This window comes from Echiichthys vipera (assembly GCF_963691815.1).
Source record: "Echiichthys vipera genome assembly, chromosome: 6".
Taxonomy (NCBI): domain Eukaryota; kingdom Metazoa; phylum Chordata; class Actinopteri; order Perciformes; family Trachinidae; genus Echiichthys; species Echiichthys vipera.
The window spans coordinates 3,763,955-3,786,000 of NC_139831.1; the positions used below are offsets into that span (position 1 = coordinate 3,763,955).

The 22,046-nt window shown below is 41.1% G+C and overlaps 1 protein-coding gene across 1 annotated transcript; it reads right to left on the reverse strand.

Moving 5' to 3' along the window:
• Nucleotides 1-13,300: 13,300 nt before the first annotated feature.
• Nucleotides 13,301-21,754, reverse strand: slc26a2 (solute carrier family 26 member 2). The gene is made up of 5 exons (XM_083915797.1): nucleotides 21,706-21,754; nucleotides 17,510-18,135; nucleotides 17,056-17,346; nucleotides 16,261-16,709; nucleotides 13,301-15,135 (listed from the first exon to the last, which is right to left on the reverse strand). The coding sequence occupies exons 2-5, from the start codon at nucleotides 18,119-18,121 to the stop codon at nucleotides 14,298-14,300; spliced, it is 2,190 nt and encodes a 729-aa protein (XP_083771923.1). The 5' UTR covers nucleotides 18,122-18,135; nucleotides 21,706-21,754; the 3' UTR covers nucleotides 13,301-14,297.
• Between the last annotated feature and the right edge of the window lie 292 nt (nucleotides 21,755-22,046).

Consider the following 22,046-nt stretch of genomic DNA (forward strand, 5'->3'; position numbering starts at 1 on the left):
ACAACGGTGCGGTAGAGCGACTGCAACACCGCCCCCGCTGCTCCGATTCTCCGGCCAAACTCACGCTCCATCGTCCCCCACCATAATTATTATTATCATTGTCATATTCAATCACCTTAGCTGAGCTTGTTTCTACTATTCTGCTATATTGGCTTCCATAACATATAAGTCATATTCACATTACTATAGCTATTATTATAGTTACTGTTACTTTGTGGTTGCTTGCATCTCTGTCTGTCCATCTGTCCGTCTTTTCTATCTTTCTCTCTCCTTCTCTTCCTCTCTCTGGTGCAGACAGATGTCCGTCCTCCACAGAGCTGGGTCTGTCTGACGTTCCTGTCTGTTAAAGGGAAGGTATTCGTTGCCACCGTACTCTACGGGGGAATTGTTGGGTCTCTGAAAATAATAAATAGGTCATAGAGTGTGGTCTTTACCTACTCTGTAGTGTGTCCTGAGATAACTTTTGTTAAGATTTGGCACTGTTAATAAAACTGAATTAGTTATTGAATAATTAGTGTAAAATATATTTCCAACCTGTTTTGCTTTTTTCTTCTTGATTACTCTGTGCTGATTATGTGTTGTTTTTTTTATCCCACACAGTTTGACTTATTTTGGATATTCAGTGAAATAAATCAAAGCCTCACTTTCAGTCACCCAGGTGGAACAGTTTGCACTCACATTACAATTAAGGGACATGCTGTTTTACAATCTCATACAAAAAACATAAGAAAAAAATGGTTAGCAACAGGGACAACCTGAACAAAGCTGCCCGGGGCAACTGGTCTTCCTGAAGTCAAGACACTCATTCATACAGTGGATACCTGATTTTCCATATCATACCAAACAGGGTTAGATGTTAAAGAATCAATGTAAAGCAGAAGAGCAACCTTGTAGGTCTTTTTTTACATTTCACATTGAAATAAAGAAATCGAATCAACGCGTATACATGACTCTGTAGTGGAAATGTTTCAGTTCATTAGATCATAACTAGTTAATACAGCCTACACTTCCAAACCCTTCAGAACCAACAGATTTTTCACTTGGAAAAACTCAAAGCACACAGTAACGCTGGCAGCAGCAGAACACGTCTGTGTAGCAGGTGAAAGAAAAACCTCCTGCGCCCTCTCTCCGTGACACATACATATATCATGGCTGTAAGAGTGCTACAGGTGTGTGAGCATCTACAGCAATGGAGACGATACAGCAGTGAAAGACCCAGTGGTGCTTGAGTTGTCTCTTTTTTTATTAAAGTAGAATCAAATGAGTTTCATCTCCATGGATCAAGTGTCTAACACAACATGTTCTCTGGCTGCTGATCTCGTATATGCAGCCAGTGAAGTTGAGGCCTCTTTATGTCGTCCCACTGGCATCAACAGAGAGCCAAGCCAGCTCACACTGCCCATCTGACTGTCATACTTTGGCAGAGATGTGGTCAGAGCCTCTGGTGGTCCACTGATAGCAAGTGTGTGTGTCATCCCCTGCTAATCCACTGATCCATTAATTTTCAGTCAGCAGATGAAGCACTGTGTTTGGTGTCGTGGTGCGGGCTCAGAGGGGTCATCATGCATGTGAGAGAGTGTTTGTGCCTACTTTTGTGTGTCACTTGTGCATGTGTGCGAGCGTGAGTCTGTCAGTGTGTGTCGCTGCCCTCGGCCTCCTCCACGCCATCTGCCCACTGCAGTAGAGTGAACCCTCCAGCTCCCTTCAGGCCACTTTAGTGAGTCCAATCATGGCTCAGAATTAATACTGTGCATAAAGGGTCTGTTTGCACATGTAGAGTTCAGAGAGATGATCAACGACAGGCTCACACAGAGTTACTATTGTGTGGACGTCCGGTCATTCAGTAATGTGAGGGAAAGTCAGTGATTGATCTGCATATACAGCGGGTTGTCCAAATAAGTGAATGTTAAACAATCCGTCCATTTTTCCAGAGGCATATCAGCTGTCGCCAATTAATGTTAAACTTTCATTCATATGTAGATACATCGTATCTTGTTGTAACGTTTCATGGTCATTGCCTTAAGACACTGGGGCGTCTCTCTAAAGTGACCTACCACAGAAAACCAGTTCACTGTGTAGAGTGGATTATCGACAGTCATGGGGACACGGTTTCTTAAAAAAGATACAAGACTGTGAGCCGCACAAAAGGCACAATATCTCTTCATTTAATCCACAACAATTCCAAATTGTAAATGGGGGGAGGCTGTGGCTCAGGAGGTAGAGCAGGTCCTCCAGTGATTGCAGGATTGGCTGTGCAGCTTCTCCTGTCCACATGAAGTGTCCTCGGGCAAGGTACTGAACCCCAAATTGCTCTCAGTGGTTGGTCAACACCTTGCCAACGGTGTGTGTGTGAATGAGTGAATGAGAGGCTGAAATTTCTATATAAAGTGAATCCATTATCCACTACCAAAATATGGCATTTGGGTAAACTGATCCCTTAAAGTGTATTTTCAGCATAAAATCATCCCAGGGTCTTTTTAGGCACAAATAAGCAATTCAAACATTTTTTTTCATGTATAAACTATTAACAGAGATATCCCGGGGAGTCGCTCACAGCCGGCCGTGGCTAACACTGATTAGCACGGGGCAGTACGTTGAAAGCATTAAAGCGTCTTTTGTAACCACTAATGCTGCTCAAAATAACAGCAAACCTCTGCAGCAGCATGAGAAGAGTCCCTTCACATACAACAAAGCACCAACAACGTAGTAAGTGAACCCGGAGTTTATTAAAAGAGTGTTTTAAAGACCTACCAACTGACCCCTGTACCAGCTCCTCTCATAGTAAAGTCCATTCAAGTTTGACCCAGGCAGACGCAACACAATGTTTTCCAGAATATTAACAGAGATAGAACAAGGTTTGTGAAAGGCACTTCAGTGAACACATCAGACCGAAAGCTTTTCTGACAGTGTTACTGTGTGAATTGTGCTGATGCTGTGAAACCAAATCCACCCTTGTGGTGCTGTGGTCAGCTCAAACCAGATTGGTACAGTTGTTAACATAAAGCTGTTGTTATGTGAGAACCTCTAAGCTCCGGTTTCAGTCTTTTGCGCTTCTTATTCAACTGATTGCTGTATCAGAAAAACTACCTGTACGACTAAAACCAAAAGAAATTGTTATGTTAAGTACATTCTATTTAAAAAACTGGTGGTGAAACTTACATTTTCATTCATTTCTTTGTCACAAGACACGGCTCCTTCATTGGTGGAAATTCCAGTCAGTCAGCGATATTTGAGGAAAGGGAAAATAGATATGAAGAAGACAGAAAGTCAAACGATGCTAGAGAGCGGTGATAAAACAGTTTTTGACGGCAAACATAAAATGTCTGTCGGCTTCCTCGGGCACATCCACAGTGAAATATAGAAACGTCCCTTCACAGAACATTGGGAGTTTGACAAGTTGAAATAATATCCCTCTAGATGATAAGTGCTTTATCTATGAGCTTTTCTTTCCTGAGTCATCCCTCTCTCTCTCTCTCTCTCTCTCTCTCTCTCTCTCTCTCTCTCTCTCTCTCTCTCTCTCTCTCTCTCTCTCTCTCTCTCCTCTCTCTCTCTCTCTCTCTCTCTCTCTCTCTCTCTCTCTCTCTCTCTCTCTCTCTCTCTCTCTCTCTCTCTCTCTCTCTCTTCTCTCTCTCTCTCTCTCTCTCTCTCTCTCTCTCTCTCTCTCTCTCTCTCTCTCCCTCTCTCTCTCTCACTCCCCCTGTGGAAAAGCAAACAAAGGAATAGAGGCAGTGTAAAGTTGTGACATGAAGTGACGAAGCGACTCTTGTCCATCTGGGAAAAGCAAGTTGAATAAATTCAGAGACGAGAAGCGCCACAAGCTGCTGAACTGTAGTCGGGAGTTGTTTGAAGACCACTGTGCTCCCACTGAAGTCTCTGTGTTCAGAGTCCTGCCTCGTTTAACTGAGAGTTGAATGTGTTGTTAAATAGCCTTATTCAATCATATTAACCTGGTTAGTGACCTCTAAAAATGGGATTTAGAGAAGAAAAAGATAAAATCTCACCAATGCGAGATGCACTTAAAAGTGTAGTGTAACAGCAGAGGATATCAAACTGGATCTCATTAGGACTGTGTATCTGCGACAACCTGACGAGACGGTCATGATACAGGGGTTACGATTCTATATATTATGATATATTGGACTAAAAAAAAAACACTGCATGTCACGTGGGTTTCCAGAGAACCCATTTTCATTCAGATATCTTGAGGTAAGAGGTCAAGGGAGCCCTTAGAAAATGGCTGTTTAGTCTAAATTAGAGTGTTTTTAAGCCTCCTTCCGAACAAGGTGATATGATGGTTGTACCAAGGGATTTCTTAGGTCCTCTAGTTGCACTTGGCCTTCGTTAGCATCTTCATTCTAGCTTTAAAATTGATCCTCCTAAAGACAGTAATGTCAGCCGCGATCACCCGAGCCACTGCTGGTCTCAGGGTTAATTTAAAAAATCACAAAAATCACAAAATATAATATTGCGATCTGCTCTAACACACCTGATTCTAATACTCTGCTCGAAGGCAGCTGAAGCTTGTCAGGGGTTTAATAATAGTCAGACTCAGGTGTGTTAGAGCAGGGAGAAACCTAAAACATGTAGGACAGTGGCCCTCCAGGAGCAGGGTTCCCCACCCCTGTATTATGCTATTAAGCGTTTTTACCGCATATCATGTGTAGGGGCCTTATTCCTTATACCAACTCCAATTTTGTGGCACTTTAAGGGCCAAGAAATGTTGGTTGTTTTCTGCTGATATCTCTCTCTCTCTCTCTCTCTGTGTGTCTCTCTCTCTCTCTCTCTCTCTGTGTCTCGTGTTTGGCGGTATCGTCACGCCACATTTTGTAATACAGTTTGTCAGAAACTATTGAAACATTTAGAAGTGACCAAACTAAAAGATTAGGTGTAAACAATATTCACTGTACATATCCTATATCCCTAAAAATAAAATAAACAGAAATATGCAGAACTCTCTGACATAAGATCTTTTTAAATTGTGCTTGAGTTTCACACGTCTTGTGAGTTTGAGGACATGATGTTAAATCTATATATCAGTGCCAGCACAGTGTTCAATCCAAATGAAGTACTGTACATTATTTCTGTATGGATGAATGCAAGGGAGAACATATATAGAGTATACAAATTGAACATAATGAGTTTCATGTTTGCTGCATATCACATTTGTCAGCACTTTCAGGCCAGGAACCAAACTACACTTGGTAGTTAACCAACAGTAATGATCAGTGCTATTGAAGCGATTACAGCATATGTACGGATAGATACCTAAACAAAAAAGGAAGAGTGCTTTTTGTCACCAACTGGACAAGTTAAAAACTTGGTGTAGAAAGTTGGTGTTTGGATCACATTAAAAAGAATTCCTGCATCACCTCCAAGCAAGAAACACTAGATCTTCCTCTATTCTCTATGAAGAAAGTAATCTTGGGATTTGGAGATCACGAACATGCAGAAGTGAGACAGAGTGTGAATTGTCTCCCTTCGTTCTGTGCGTGAGTTTTCCATCGTGTACCCATCAACACAGGTGCCGTTCCCCTGTAAATGCAATTTGGGCGAGGCAACAAGCCGTGAAAGAGACCGTAATCACCTCTGCAGACAACTGTCTCCTCACCGCTCTGTCCTCTGTGTGTCTTCTGCCTGTGAGCTTAATCAGGTTAAAAAGGACAGTCAGCTGGGGTTAGAGAGGTGACTCCAGACATCCAAGAGCTGTTCTGAATTAATAAAACAGGTTATTTAACTTGTTGGGTGCTTTAATTGTTTTATACCACAAATGACGTGACCTGAAAAAGAGCTCTCTTCTCGTTTATGTCCGGACTTCTGACTCGATTTGCTCTGTTTTCAGAATCAACTCCTGTGGAACGACCTCGACCTGATCTGAAGTTGACCTGAGCTTTGAGAAGAAGGTGGAACCAACTGATGGGGTCTCATTTGCTCTGCGGCTTTTTATCACCGCCTTTTACAGTCTTTGTTCCTGGTAAGTCCAGTTTGTTTTTGAGCTACGACATATTTTAAAATGTGTCAAACACAGTTCAGCAGATTTTTACCAATGTGAAATAAAGACCCAATCACAACGTTCACTTACAAAAGCTTTGATTTATAAAATTTAACAGCACTGCTGAGCAAATTGAGGCGATGAACCAGGGGGTATACTCATCCTCTTTCATTCATTCATTCATCTTCAACCGCTTATCCCGGGGTCGGGGTCACGGGGGGGCTGGAGCCGATCCCAGCTGACATCGGGCGCGAGGCGGGGTACACCCTGGACAGGACGCCAGTCTATCACAGGACACATAGAGACGAACAGAGACAGACAACCATTCACACCTACGGGTGATTTAGAGTCATCAATGAACCGAACACCTGCACGTCTTTGGACTGTGGGAGGAAACCGGAGAACCCGGAGAATTCCCACGCAGACACGGGGAGAACATGCAAACTCCACACAGAAGGGCCCCAGACAGAAAATGACAGCTTGAGTTTACCCAACAGCAACGTTTAACCACCAGTCGGACTGCTTGTTATGGTTAGATTTTGTTTATCAAAGATGCCAGCAAAGCGACGCTATACATCAAATAATCTCAGTTGAAACACAGTTAGGTTGGACCGACTCTTTATCTTTAAACGTTACAGTTACGTCTGAAAATGACAACAGAAATAAACAGGTTGCACATATCACATATCACTTACCAAAAGGGCTCAACAAACTGCTTTAAAATAAGGCTCAGGATAATAAAGATCAGAACTAATAATAGTTTAAAGCAATCCTCTAATACTTTAATCAAGTGGGATTTAAATACCAGAACCTCTTTTCCCCTCCAGTGGTAATCTGGACTGCAAATGTTCCTGCACAGAAATATTATTTTTCACTGACATAAATGTTTAATATTTAATGGATTATGAGAATATAGAAGTATTTATCTAGATAATACTCAGTTTTCCTCATGTCACTTTATTCTTCACCAACCTATTCCTCAGCTGCCTGGTCAATGCTGCTCCCTGGTGGCAAGATCACGCCACTGCTTGTTGTGGTCCACAGTGGAGAATGCCAACAAAAGACACTGTTACTGTTCCCCTTTTTCACTGGACAACTTAACTTGCACACTACCACCTGCACTGGTCATGCAAATACACTCACTTATATTTCATGTATATAATTCAATGCTATATGTTCAGTTTGCTTGTGTTCATGTTTATATTTATGTAGTCAAATCAAGTCAAATTCCTTGTAATGAAAATTGCCTGGCAATAAACCTGATTCTGATTCTGACATGAAGTTTCTACCATTTCTGCTAGATGTTCTAAATGATGGTGGCTCAGTAGGAGAGTGGGTCGTCCCTTATTAGAGAGATTGGCGGTTTGATCCCCTGGTCCACATGTCGAAGTGTCCTTGGGCAAGACACTGAACCCTGAATTGCTCCCCGTACTGTGCATGGGTGTGTGAATGTGGTGTGAATGATTAGATTAGATGGTCTGTAGATGTCCACTGCCATCAGTGTGAATGTCTGTGTGAACGGGTGAATGTGACAAACACTGTGAAAGCGCCTTGAGTAGTCAGAAGACTAGAAAGGCGCTTTATAAGTACAAGTCCATTTACCGTTACCATTTACCATTTATTTATTTCAGTCACTCACAATTTAATTGTGTTGCTAAAATCGGAGGACACATGTTTGAAAAAGAGTTGAAATGTAAGGGTATTGTTGTTGCAGCCTCAGTGCCGGTGGCAGATTAGGATGAGGATGAAGAGAAAGGACAGGAGGAAGAAGATGTGAGCGGGAGATAAAGGCCGGCCCAAAAGTTGCAGTCACTAAACTCTTATCTCCCACACAAGTTTACAAAGAGCCAGGCGGGGTATTGACTCAAGCGTCAGATCACAGATGGAGCACCTAAGTTTCCTCATTCACCTTGAAACGCTTGTCAATATTTTGTGTTTTCCTTTGCCGGGCAGGGTCCACTATCATCTGGGCAAAGCCACAAGGACGACACTGGGATAAAAAGTACAGCCGACTTGAGTTTTAAAGTTCTTCTGTAGAACAAAACGGCTTTCAGCGTTAACAGTGAAACAGTCCTGATTGCAGCATAGACACGTCACATATCTGTACTCGTCTCCGGAGACAGGTGGGGGATCTACCGACTCACAATCACCTTGAAACTCAAGAGTGGAGAAAAACTGGTCTTTCTGCCCCGTTTGGTTTGTTCTCACCAGCATACAGCGTGACATTGCATCAGATCCAGGACAGACAGGTGGTGGTAGTGTTGGTTGATAGACCCTCGGTCTTGGTTATGTCCTGTGTTGATGAGGTTTCATTTGAAACCCAGACTCAACTATTGACCGAACCCTCAAGGATTCTCATTCACCTTGAAACTGGCATTGACTCTTATCTGGAGCCTGTTGTTTTCAGTAATTTGTCATGAAGGGAAAGTCTTAATGAGTGGCTGAGGGTAAGAAGGAGAATGCAAAGTGCTTTAAATGAAGTCCAGTTGCTCATGTGAGAGGTCAAGATGATTAACTGGTAAACAAAACGTTGCTACGTTTATTTCAATGCACGCTAAATAAATAAAGATAAAAAGGATGACAGAGCAGCATAGCTTATGTGATGAAGTGTTGTTAATTAACAATGAGTATTCAAATGCAGGTTGGGGATCAAATAGGGTGATAACACCATGTCTGCCTGTGGTTTTGGGTAAACAAAGGTAATTTAAAAGGTGATGTAACCTCCTATTTATGATATTTTCTCAACACTATGATAAAGCCTCTTTAAGCCCATCAGTGCACTGAGATAAGCAGCTGTGTCACAAAAGAGTTGAGAGTAAATTAATACTGGAGTCTCTCACCATTTGTGTTTGCGGAGTACATTGTGTTTAAGAAGGGCTATTGGATGAGACGCTCCTCAAGGTAAAAGACACGAAGATATAATCTATTTCAAAGCATTTTACTAAATCAACATTAAAGGGTACATACTTTATTTGCATGTCATACATAATTTTTTAATTTATATATATTTGTACATGAGGATCAGCTACTAATAGCTAGTAGTGTGTGTGGTAGAAACAAAATATGAATAAAATGTGGTTTTAAAATCATTTAAAGTTTTATGGATCTGCTATAAAAATACACTGCAACTGTTTTATATCAGCAAGAATAGCAGAGAAAAGAATCTAGGAAACAAAGAGTCAGTCTAATAAACTGAGAATCCAAAACAAGTTGTATTGGGTCGCTAAGAGATGGAGTCTCAAAAACATATTCAGCATCTCATCTTCATCTTGCATGACAAACAACAACTCATATCACACTCTTCATATATCCTCAGCTTTGCTTTTTCTGGTCTAGTTCAGCCGTTTCCATACGTTTATTATAGACTGATTAAACCTGAGGGGGCTGACCACCATCTACGTGTCAAGAGGGTTCCCGGTTCGAATCCCGGCTGGGGCCTTTCTGTATGGAGTTTGCATGTTCTCCCCGTGTCTGCGTGGGTTTTCTCCGGGTTCTCCGGTTTCCTCCCACAGTCCAAAGACGTGCAGGTGTTCGGTTCATTGATGACTCTAAATCACCCGTAGGTGTGAATGGTTGTCTGTCTCTGTTTGTCTCTATGTGCCCTGTGATAGACTGGCGTCCCGTCCAGGGTGTATCCCGCCTCACGCCTGATGTCAGCTGGGACCCCCCCCCCCCCCCCCCGCGACCCCGACAGGGACAAGCGGTTGAAGATGAATGAATGAATGAATGATAAACCTGAGGGTGTTGCAGTGACACTGTAGTGATTTGGAGGGTTACAGATTAGGTCTCCCTTTCCTTAAATTGCCAGATATATTGGGACAGGGCAGCAGAAAGAGGTCCTTGGGATTAAACCTATATAAGAGATATAACTGTTGATTGAGGGCGAAGTCAACTTCAGATCCTGAGTAAATCTCATGCAAAAACCTGAACATGTAATTCCACTTTGCAATGATGACGTAGCGTGTGTTGGGAGAACGGGTGCGGCAGTTTCCTTGAGCTCCGGTTCTAGGAGCCTTCTCGGCTGTATCGCAGCGCCTTTTGTTTAAGAAGGTGGGGTTTAAAGGTTGCAAAGTATAGGACATGCAAGTCCCAACATTTCTGATACAAAGAACCACATTCCTGCACAACCGTTAATGATTGTTAGAAGTGTTCTGTAAATACACACCGCTGCATGCAGTCGGTGGCAGTTACTCATTCATATACGCACAGTTCATAGACGACGGGGCTTTTGATAATCTCATGACAAATTCTGAATAGACCAAATGACAGATGGATGCTGGATTTAACATCCAAATATACAATAGCTGTTGAATCATAAATACAGACACGTACACAAGCAGTGCTAAAACACACCATCAGCATATTCTAAATGTAAAGAAGACAAATATTTGAGTGGTAAAGAACGAAAACATGGCATTAATATACTTTGCATATGTTTTATTATAATGTAAATACCTGTATATTACAATATAATCTCTTTGATTACAGCATAGTTGAATGTCGTCAGCAAACTTGATACTGTGAAACTTTAACAAGTAAAGAAAAATAGAGCTGAACCTGGAAAGAACTTGCACCTGTGGATTCAGTTTAGTTTCAGGGTAAAAGCAGATGTTGTGCATCGTTACACTTTTGGTTTACAACAGACACAATCTACTGTATACTGCAAGGCACTTATAGGCTCAACTGTTCATATGAGGAGCTCTTTTCCAAAACGCTATAAATCCATTTTAATAGTTTTCAGGAAAATTACATTTTTTACCCAGACCCACACATTTGGTTAATATTCAATGTATCTTGTCAAAATGTTTTTTATGGCTCAGTCTGAACATGTTGAACGGACGTACAAAACAAAAAACTCTCCCGCTTCAGAGCGCCGCCATGTTGGATTGCATAGAACACTCACTGAATTCTGATTGGTCGAGAGGACGTATCGCATTTAGGCTAAAAATAGGTTTGGCGCTGGTCGCGGTTTGGAAAGGAACTGCATCTTGAGACCATTTTAAACAAGGAAATACAGCGATTTGGCATGAAACACTGAAGAAGCAGTGAATAGGTTCTGTATACAGCAAAGTGGCTCAAACTCATTTTTTTTTTATTTGACTTTATGTCGTTTTGGAAAAGAGCTCTTCAAATGAAGTATAAAATGTGTGGATAAAAAATAAAAATGATCTTTTGGGCAGTTTTCTGCAGCTGCGGTCGGGAAGAGACTACGCCATTTTAAAAGCAGAGGAGAACGAACGTCTGATATTTAATAATGGCAGAAAATAAACACAATAATATGCAGAATGTCATTTTCTGCGTCTTCAAGTTTCTGCTAACACACTTTGTTGTGGTTGGAGTACCCATAAACAGAACCTCTGCTCCGAATGACGTCAGATTATTAATGTAATGTGAATTGAAGTGAAAGCACTCAGTGTTGTTCGTGTGACTCGGTTAAGCATCATAAGTCTTACTGCGTATGAGTTGTGTGTGTTTTCGCCGCAAAGTGGAAAAGAGCTCTTCATATATTCCATACAGTAAAAGCAGATGTTGTGCATCGTTACACTTTTGGTTTACAACAGACACAATCTACTGTATACTGCAAGGCACTTATAGGCTCAACTGTTCATATATTCCATACGTTAATATCACATCATGTCACCACATAAGAAAGAAAACGATTGTAAACCTGAACTGTTTTAAGTGCTACATACTGAAGTTTGATTGCAGAAATAAGGACTAAAGCTACACACACAAATGAAGACAACATTTGAGTGTTTTCCCAAGCATCTATTACTCTCCCTTTTACGTTTCTGTGTGAACTAAAAAGGAAAGATAGGGCAGGTTTGTTTCTATAGCAGCTTTCAACAACACGGCACTTTGTTTTTCCTCCCCCATCTGAATATCACTTAGGTTTCAAATGATTTCTCATGAAAGACTTCAGAGGGGGACTGTTATAAATCTGCACTGCCCTCCACTCAGACGACCTGATTCAATCCTCCGTAACAGTGTTTAACCTGCACACGTCCTCGACCAGAACAATTCCCTCGGGCTCCAAACACATCTGATGTTTTTGAGGCCTTGCTGGCTTCCTAACACTTGTCCTCCATACCTTCCACCTCATGCACCCTCCAGCAAAGGCAAATGCTACTGAACAAGAACATCCTGTCTTCTCTGCTCTAATGTTCAGGGACATTGTTTAAAAGGTGCCCTGTGGAGTTTTCAACTAACAAACAAAAGTCATGTTCATATTCAGTGTTATCTTTCAGGTCGGGTGTGAGTTCATTTCCTTCCTCATAAACCATTTGAAGAGCCGATGTTTAGCTAGCACCTCCTCTTCACCCTTTAGCCGGTGCATTGCTTAATTTCTGAACATAATCCATCATCATGTAGCTAGATTTGGATTGCCAGACCATACTACAGCACTAGATTATGGTCTGGATGCACGAGTTAACATTGTGGCATAGGGGAAAAACTTAGGCTGCGCTGAAACCCCAGATGCAGCAATGGTGCCCAGGCAAAATAGACAGCAGAAGAGGCCCCACATCTGTGTCAGTCAACCCAATAATAAGCTGTCTCGTAGTTTGATGATGCAATCTCTTTCCTCTCAAAGAAATGAGCTAGTTTACGGTCTGACCGGCACAATTCAACTTTAAATAAGACAGAAAAAAACAAGCTGGAGGCTGTTTTAATGTAAATCTCACACGGCAGTCAGTGCGGAAAACTGGAACTTTGCCCCCATTCATCACCCAGCTGATAACTGTGTATTTTTCAAGCCATAGTAACAGTCAGTAAGGTCAACCCCAGCAAACGTGGATCGTAGGCAAGCATAAAGTAGAGCGGTGAGGAGATTTGGTTCAAAATGAGATCCTCCATTTTAAAAACATCTACCGTTATTATCAAATAACCGACAACACCTTTAAAGAAAGTTGTTGAGTCTTTGTTGTGCATAATGTGATGCATCTCGAGGTTTATCCAAATAAATACATTTGAAACAAAGTTACGGTAACAAGAAGATTGTAAATCATGAGCAAATGGTGCTCTCTGGAAGAAAAGGTGTCCAGCTGCAACAGTATAAGTGACATTCATATGTCAAAGGACCTGATGTGAAAACATTCAGAGTGTGTGTATATATATATATATATATATATATATATATATATATATATATATATATATACAATAAAGGCACTGCAGTTTGCATACAAGGAGGCTGCAAACTGTAAAGTAAACAGGTATTTTGCTGGTGCTTGTCAGCTCGAGTCAAGCATTCGCACTTATCTTCCAACAGTCATGTTCATTTACTGCTTTATGGCTTTGCAATCACGGCCAACTCTTTCCCACAGGGCGGAACAAATCTCTCTCTTGATTATACTATTATAGGATCAGGAAACTGCATTATGGACTACCATTAGGCTAGTTACAGTACATTCATGAAGACAGCATGTGGGATTTATGGGATGATTCATGTTGTCAAAACTGTACCAATCATTTAAAAGGAAGGCCTTTCAAACGCTTACTTGTAAAAACACAAACTAGACTGAAACTTGTGTTCTGAATTCAAGATAGACAGCTTGACAAACTTTTTCGCACCTTTTTGCACATTGAATTCCCACATTTTCCCAGGATTATGGACGGGGGCTCCATGATATCATTTAATTTAACTTTGGTTAAATACGGTCCTTGCTGTGAGTAAAAATTAGAGTCAACAGCCACTCTGCATGTGACTCAATTGTAGGGAATTACAAAGTGTGACACATGCTTATTAAAAATGTACTGTACCGTGTTATACAGTAGATCAAAGGAACAATGTACCTCTGCATTAAATGTACAAGATTCGTTCAACTTCAAATTGAGTTGTAATGTGACTTTAAATAACCCCTGTGTGTGTAGTATTAGTGTGAGTGTTCATGAACTCATTTGGGTGTGCAAATAAGAGATGTTGCTCAAAGTGAAGTACAGTTGCAGCCATTGTGAAGTGTCACCTTTTTGACCATACGTACTATGTACTTCCATTTCTATGAGGAAGACTTAAAAACATGTTTAAACTGTATTAGATCATTATCTGCCGTTATGGTGGATAGATGTGGGGTTCGGATGAGCTTACCAGAAAATGTTCTGTGTTTGGGGGGTGGGTCGAAACGTGACAAAGCAGCGTTCTGAGTACGTTATTAACAGTATTCGGGCGGGTGCAGATATTAAAAAACCTTGACCTGCGTGTCAGTAGGAACATTACAAGGCACTTTGGTAACAGTGGACTGTTTTTTTGTAATATGTGAGATGTACAACGTATACATGTAAACATAGATATTTGGGTAGATGGAGCTGGTTAGCATTTGCTGTCGTAATCTCCGTTAAGAGCTGAGAGGCTTTGGACGTAGCGGACGGCGTCTGCGATGGTGAAGAATATGATTTTGTCCTCTCCTCCATCACATCCTTTTTTGTCGGGGTAGTATCCCCCTCTTTCCAGTGTGTCCAGGACTGAGGTACTACACTGGGCCAGCACAACTTTGATCCCAAGTTCTTTATAATCCTTGCGGACCTCTTTCAGAGCATTCACTCCAGCGGTATCGAGAAACAAGACGGCGCTGCAGTCGATCACCAAGCTGCGTAAGCTACGGGGAGATTTCTTGTCGAACATCAAGGTTACAGTCGCATCGGCTTCAGCGTTATCCTCTTTACCTGCACCCTCTGTCTCCCCTGACTTCATATTTGGGACTCCAGCAACCTCTTCCGACTGTTTGTTCTTCCTCTTGAACTTCATAAGCCGGGATTTCTCCCTGACAGGGTCAAGGCCGACACACCTGTAGAGAGATTTTTTGAACAAGCTCTGGTTGGCGTAAAAGATTGGAGCGTCATATCTAAACACAGCCACTTCCGGATGCGTCTGAAGGCCGCGGTAAGACGACAGGTCCTCATAACGCTCCCTGGTCATAGCCCGGCCAAGCTCCAGGACCTGGGCTTGCTGGGTTCTTCCCAGGACACACAGGGCTGACACCAAAACCCCCACGAGCAGACCCAGCTCTGTGTTGACCAGCGCGGAGGTCGCCATGGTGATCAGCCAGATGGAGGTGTCGACGCGGTTGACACGCCACATGCGGGGAATGTCTGTGAACTTTCGTAAAGCTCCGCGCAGGTTGACCAGGATGATGACAGCTAATACACACCTGGGCAGGAGAAGGTAGCAGGAAAAGAAACAGGAAAGGGCAAAGGTTAGGAGCGTCACTTAGTGTAAGGAGGCTGCAAGTCTTCATTTTACAATTTGCAATATGACTTCTCATAACTTTCAGGTTTTTAAACTGTAATTTTCAGACAAAGCTCAGCTCCTGACTATGAGCTACACACACACACACAGAGAGAGAGGGGGATAATAAAAGAAGTTATTAAAAGATAAGGAACAATGCTAAAAACAGAATCTGGCTTCAGCAAATGAGTGAAATCACTGATGAAGACGTTCGATGTGATCAGTGAAGCAGCCAGTGTGTCCGTGGGTTTGTGTGTGGGGCGTACACGTAGATAACACACGAGCAGATCAATAGTAATCATCAACCTCAATCAATAGAGAGTGATCAAGGCCTGTTCATCTCTCTAGTTGGCAATACACTTTCTTCTCTAAACTCATATTTGTGCTCTTTGTCTTTGCTCCTGTTCATCCATGTGAATGAGCACAGGTTGTGCAGAGTGCGCAGAGTCAGCATAAACCCTGAACCATTATAGGTTATCTGTGTTTGTCTACCCTTAAAGCCTGTTCATGGTAAACGAGATAAGAACAGCAAGCAAACGTTTAAGTACCAGCTATAAACTAGAAAGAAACCCTTGAAACCTAAAGCAAACAGGAATGAACTGGGCACTAAAACTGAATGCCTTGTGTTCGCTCAGCACCAAAGTGAGCATGCCTCTCGATTGCATGTGTCTGGTGGTGTATACGCACCAGTTCTCCTCAACATGTATTTTACAGATTAGAGATAAATACTGTCTCTGGTCTGACTGTTGAAATTACTGGAATAAGTCAAACATGCACAACTGCCCTGACCAGCTTTTGCAGAAGTAGGGACTATTTTTAGGGAGGACATTCAGGAGTTCCCTGTTCTCAGTTACTCTAGACTTACTAAATGTGCATCGCTGGTTTTTCTTATTCTGTAACTCCCATTCTGTGATTGCATATGTTTTATGTGTTGTTTTGATGTGAAAATACCATAATCAAGAAGCTGATTTTAGTTCATTATATTGATTAGAACATGCAGGTTGTTATTCCAGCAATCACAATTAACTAATTACTCGGGCATTCTTACTTCTGAAGGGAATAGAAGAGCGGCGCTATAACCAGCAGCACCAACAGCAGGACAAGGGCGCTGACCAGCCCAGACACCTGAGTCTGGCACCCTGTCGACTCCTTGACGAGGGTCTTCGTCAGCGCAGCGCTGGTTGTGAAGCAGCGGAAGAACGATGGCAGGATGTTGCAGAAGCCAATGGCGTACATCTCCTGGTTGGCATCCACCGTGTAGCCGTGCTTCTTGGCAAACATCTCCGACAGTGAAACGGTGATGGCGAATCCCACGATGGCAATGGAGAAGGCGTCGACGGCTATGTTGGGGATCAGACTCCACATGGGCAGCTGGGGAGGGAGGAAGCCAGTCGGGATGTCGCCAGCCACGCCCGACCCGTAGTCAGTGTTGAAGTGGCCAAAGTGAGAAGCAAGCGTCGCAATGATCACAACAAAGAGCTCGAAGGGAATTGGAGCCTGGGTAAGGAAAATGAAAAAACACAAACAATGCATGGTCGTCACCCACATCCAGATATCGTTAACAGCAGGTGCTGGACCAATAGAAGACAATGAAACAAAGAAAACACTGTAGCTTCCTAATCCACAACTAAGTTACATTTCAACTTTAAACATGACTGATTCCAGTCTGAGGAAGCATGTTGGTTAGTGCTTTCTCACTGAACCAGTTCCACTTGAAATTTAAAATATCGTTCTCTGTCATTAAATTGTATTTAACCAGAGAACAAATGAAACAGAAACCTTTTGATCTTGATGAGCAAGGACCCTTATCTGTAATAAATGACTCTGCACTATGTCTGTTTACCTTTAGTTTGGCTTTGAAGCGATCGTTGATCTCCTTGGTAGGTATAAGAATCAGCAAACACACCAAACTGGTCACCAGGTCACAAATGTTGGTGTTTCCCAGGTTGGCGATCAGGCTGTACCAGGTCTTGATCAGAGTGAACCAGCCCTGAGGCCTGGGGATCTTCAGGCCTAGGAGGTACTTGAACTGGGACGTGAGAATGGTCAGGGAGGCTCCTGTAGCGAAGCCACTAAGTAGGGAGTCGGAGAGGTAGACCGAGACGAAGCCTACCTGGAAAATGCCCATTAGCACCTGAGAGAAAGAGATAAACAGGAGTAAGTTGGCAGGTTCAAAACTACAGCAAATCCAAATAAATATTTGCGAAGAAGACACTTGAGATATTCTTTATAGATGCCAGCCATGGAGAAGAACAGAAACATTTGTTTACACTAGCATGTGGTCATATCCGTCTTACCTGGTAAACTCCAGCAGTAAAGGTAACTGTAGTTCCCACTGTGATTGCATAGCAGCTCCTGTCACATCCCACTTCAACACTGCCATTCCCCTGGCCAGCCAGCAGGACGGCGCTGTTGTTGCTACTGAGAACGCTGCTTTCCGTGAGGTATCCCGCCAAAGCTAACTCTCTATCCACAACCTGGCCCACGAGCAGGCAGAGCACCCCGAAAATCCCCACTGAGATGTGTCTAGAAGTGCCCAAGAGAGTGTAGATGATGGAGGAAAAGAAAGACGTATAAAGGCCATATATGGGGTCCTGGCTGGCCAATAAGGAGTAGGCTATGGACTGAGGGACCAATAGGATTCCCACAATCAGTCCTGACATGGCGTCGCCCAGCAGATATTCCCTGAGCTGGTAGCGCGGCAGCCATTTCAGAATCGGGACGAATCCCAGTATTTTGGATTTAGCTTTCTTTGCGGTGCACGAGCAGTGTTTCTTTAGGCGATGCGACACGACGGTTTGCCAGCTTTTGGCCGTTTCTTTCTCCACTCTTTCCAGAACGAGAGGCTGCTGCTGGTCGCTCTCGGCTCCATCTTCTGCTGTTGTACAGCAGTCATCGCCATGAGTCATGATGGAGCCCTAATCTGTGGGGGTTTCAAGAAAAAGAGTTTAATTTACGCACGTAGTTATACAATTTTTATAACAGCTGATTAGAACACGCAAACAATTAAGGACTTCAACAAAAATAACTCATCTGCTCTAATGTACATTTCAGCATTTGCACCATGACAGTGACGACCACGTAGGACACTAAAGAAGCCATGTGGAGGGTGGGGAGAGGTGCTATGAAATGTCAGGTCACTGGGTGTTGGCCAGACTGCATGTCTGACATTTTGCTGAAGCTGACACTTCCCCCTATTCATACAATTGAGCTTACACTTGTAGTGACTCTCACAGAAAAGTAACCCGTACTTGTAATCACACTGATATCTACCCAGCCAAGGACAAAGTAGGCAGGAAGCCGAGGAAAATGACAGTAACAACCACGTAATATGATATGTTATCTGTATACAGCCTTGATCATCAGTGTGTAAATAGGCTTGAGCTACTTAGTGACTGGATCTTTATTTGTAGTGAATTTACCATACATTCATTACACTTAATTGTCTTTTTGTAAGCTTTCATTTGGTTATTGTAGCAGGTAAAACAGCTCTATAAGTCTAGGTTAAAACTGGGCTAATTTTAATTAAAAAGTCAGTTTTTTTTATCACTGGCCTGGTTGTTGAAACATTAAAAATGACTTTAATTGTATGTGAAAGTCTCATCTTTGTGTGCAAATTCAACTGAAAGTCATTGAAATGCTGGAGAAAAAAATGTTAAGTCCAAACAAAACTATCACCTTCCAACCACATTTTTATTAATAAGTCATTATACCTTTGGGGTATTTTTGTTTTCCCTTTTTTCCAATAAGCAAATGCATGCAGTAGGATTGTATTTGGTCATTTTAGCAGGTAAAACAACTCTAAGTCTGGGTTAAAACTGGGCTAATTTTAATTAAAAAGTCAGTTTTTTTATCACTGGCCTGGTTGTTGAAACATTAACAAATACTTGTAATAATTGTATGTGAAGAAAGTCATTGAAATGCTGGAGAAGTCCAAACAAAACTATCATCTTCCAACCACATGTTTAATAATAATTCATTAGACTTTTGGGCTTTTCAATAAGCAAATGCAGTAAGATTGCATTTGGTCATTTTAGCAGGTAAACAAAATAAAATAAGCCTCAACTTTCTGTGTAAAGGCAACTGAAAGTAACTGAAATCTAAATAAAAACTATCATCCTCGAACCACATTTTTCATAATAATGCATTATACTTTTGGGGTATTTTTGTATTACCTTTCTTTTCAATGTGCAAATGCTTGCAGTAAGATTGCATTTGGTCATTTTAGCAGGTAAACAATCTAATACAAAAGCCTAAACTTTCTGTGTAAACACAACTGAAAGCAACTGAAAAGCTGGTAGTGAAGTCCAAACTAAACATAATTTTCCAACCAGATTTTTAATAATAATTCATTATACCTTTGGGGTATTGTTGTTTTCCCTTTTTTTCAATAAACAAATGCATGCAGTAAGATTGCATTTGGTCATTTTAGCAGGTAAACAATTAATAAAAAAGCCTAAACTTTCTGTGTAAAGGCAACTGAAAGCAACTGAAATGCTGGTAGTTAAATCTAAACAAAACATAATTTTCCAACCACATTTTTATTAATAAGTCATTATACCTTTGGGGTATTTTTGTTTACCTTTTTTTCAATAAACAAATGCATGCAGTCAGTTTGCATTTGGTAATTTTAGCAGGTAAACAATTCATAAAAAAGCCTCAACTTTCTGTGTAAAGGCAACTGAAAGTAACTGAAATCTAAATAAAAACTATCATCCTCGAACCACATTTTTCATAATAATGCATTATACTTTTGGGGTATTTTTGTTTTCCCTTTCTTTTCAATAAGGAAATGCTTGCAGTAAGTTTGCATTTGGTCATTTTAGCAGGTAAACAAAATAAAATAAGCCTCAACTTTCTGTGTAAACACAACTGAAAGTAACTAAAATGCTGGTAGTGTAATCTAAACAAAACTATCATCTTCCAACCACATTTTGAATAAGTCATTATACCTTTGGGGTATTTTTGTTTCCCCTTTTTTTCAATAAGCAAATGCATGCAGTTAGATTGCATTAGGTCATTTTAGCAGGTAAAACAACTCTAAGTCTGGGTTAAAACTGGGCTAATTTTAATTAAAAAGTCAGTTTTTTTTATCACTGGCCTGGTTGTTGAAACATTAACAAATACGTGTAATAATTGTATGTGAAGAAAGTCATTGAAATGCTGGAGAAGTCCAAACAAAACTATCATCTTCCAACCACATTTTTAATAATAATTCATTATACTTTTGGGCTTTTCGATAAGCAAATGCAGTAAGATTGCATTTGGTCATTTTAGCAGGTAAACAACTTAATAAAGAAGCCTCAAATTTCTGTGTAAAGGCAACTGAAAGTAACTGAAATGCTGGTAGTGAAGTCTAAACAAAACTATCATCTTCCAACCACATTTTGAATAATAATTCATTATACATTTGGGGTATTTTTGTATTACCTTTTTTTCCAATAAGCAAATGCATGCAGTAAGTTTGCATTTGGTTATTTAAGCAAATAAACAATCTAATACAAAAGCCTAAACTTTCTGTGTAAAGGCAACTGAAAGTAACTGAAAAGCTGGTAGTGAAATCTATATTAAACCATCATCTTCCATCCACATTTTTAATAAGTCATTATGCTTTTGGGCTTTTCAATAAGCAAATGCATGCAGTAAGTTTGCATTTGGTCATTTTAGCAGGTAAACAATTAATTAAAAAGCCTAAACGTTCTGTGTAAACACAACTGAAAGTAACTAAAATGCTGGTAGTTAAATCTAAACAAAACTATCATCTTCCAACCACATTTTTAATATGAATTCATTAGACTTTTGGGCTTTTCAATAAGCAAATGCATGCAGTAAAATTGCATTTGGTCATTTTTAGCAGATAAACAACTTAATAAAGAAGCCTCAACTTTCTGTGTAAACACAACTGAATTGCTGGTAGTTAAATCCATATGAAAGCATCATTGTAAGCTACTCTCTCTCACAGAAACCCCGACAGTGAGTGTCATTTGCATTAACAGTGAGTTGAGAGGTGGCCTCGCGTTAATAGCATCACCATGACACCAGTAAACCACTGTTTCTGTGCACACTTACAGAAACCTCTCAGTACTAAAGTTAATAGGATTACAGACAGTGACGTCGGCTTGTTTTGTTTCTGTGTAGTGGCGTTAATGAGATTATCGATCATGTCTGAGTACTAACAGGCTGTTTCAATGTTGACCTTTAACAAGCGGAGTAGCGTTAAAGTTACTGGATATACAGCTAGTTATATCTGACACTTCCGGTGTATAAACCCCGCTGAATTCACAGTTTAACTGACATTAATGTCCTTTACTAACTCGAGCTAACTCCGGACAGCGTTGCCTCACACAGCTATGAATGGGCACCATTGTAAACAAGTTGTCAACGTGGACCCCCGCTGACACTTTCCCCAACTACAGTGAACTAGCACGACGGTCTGCTCTACAGCGAGAGAGGCGACGCTGTTGTTATTATTAATGTGTAAAAAGTGACTGACCTGAGCTCCAGTCGCGGTGTTACCAAGTTAACTTTAGGTTGTGTTCAGGTCATTCCGCTTCAAATTCAGTTTACGCTGCGGCTCCGTGCGTCATGACGTCACGGGGAACGTGGGTTCGACGTCACGTGTCCTGCCGCTGTGGCCGAGATCGTCTATGTGAGGAAGATACGTCACTCTGTAGCAAAAATTAATATATACAATGTATATATATATATATATATATATATATATATATACAATGTGTATATATATATACAATGTATATATATATACACATTGTATATATATGTGTATATATATATATATATATACAATGTATATATATATATGTATATATATAT

Excerpts from the sequence above, each read along its gene's own strand:
- slc26a2 (XM_083915797.1), bottom strand. The coding sequence starts at position 18,121 with ATGACTCATGGCGATGACTGCTGTACAACAGCAGAAGATGGAGCCGAG. Across the intron at positions 17,347-17,509 it reads TTACTGCTGGAGTTTACCAG|GTGCTAATGGGCATTTTCCA; the intron begins GTAAGACGGATA and ends TCTTTCTCTCAG. Across the intron at positions 16,710-17,055 it reads GCTTCAAAGCCAAACTAAAG|GCTCCAATTCCCTTCGAGCT; the intron begins GTAAACAGACAT and ends TTCCTTACCCAG.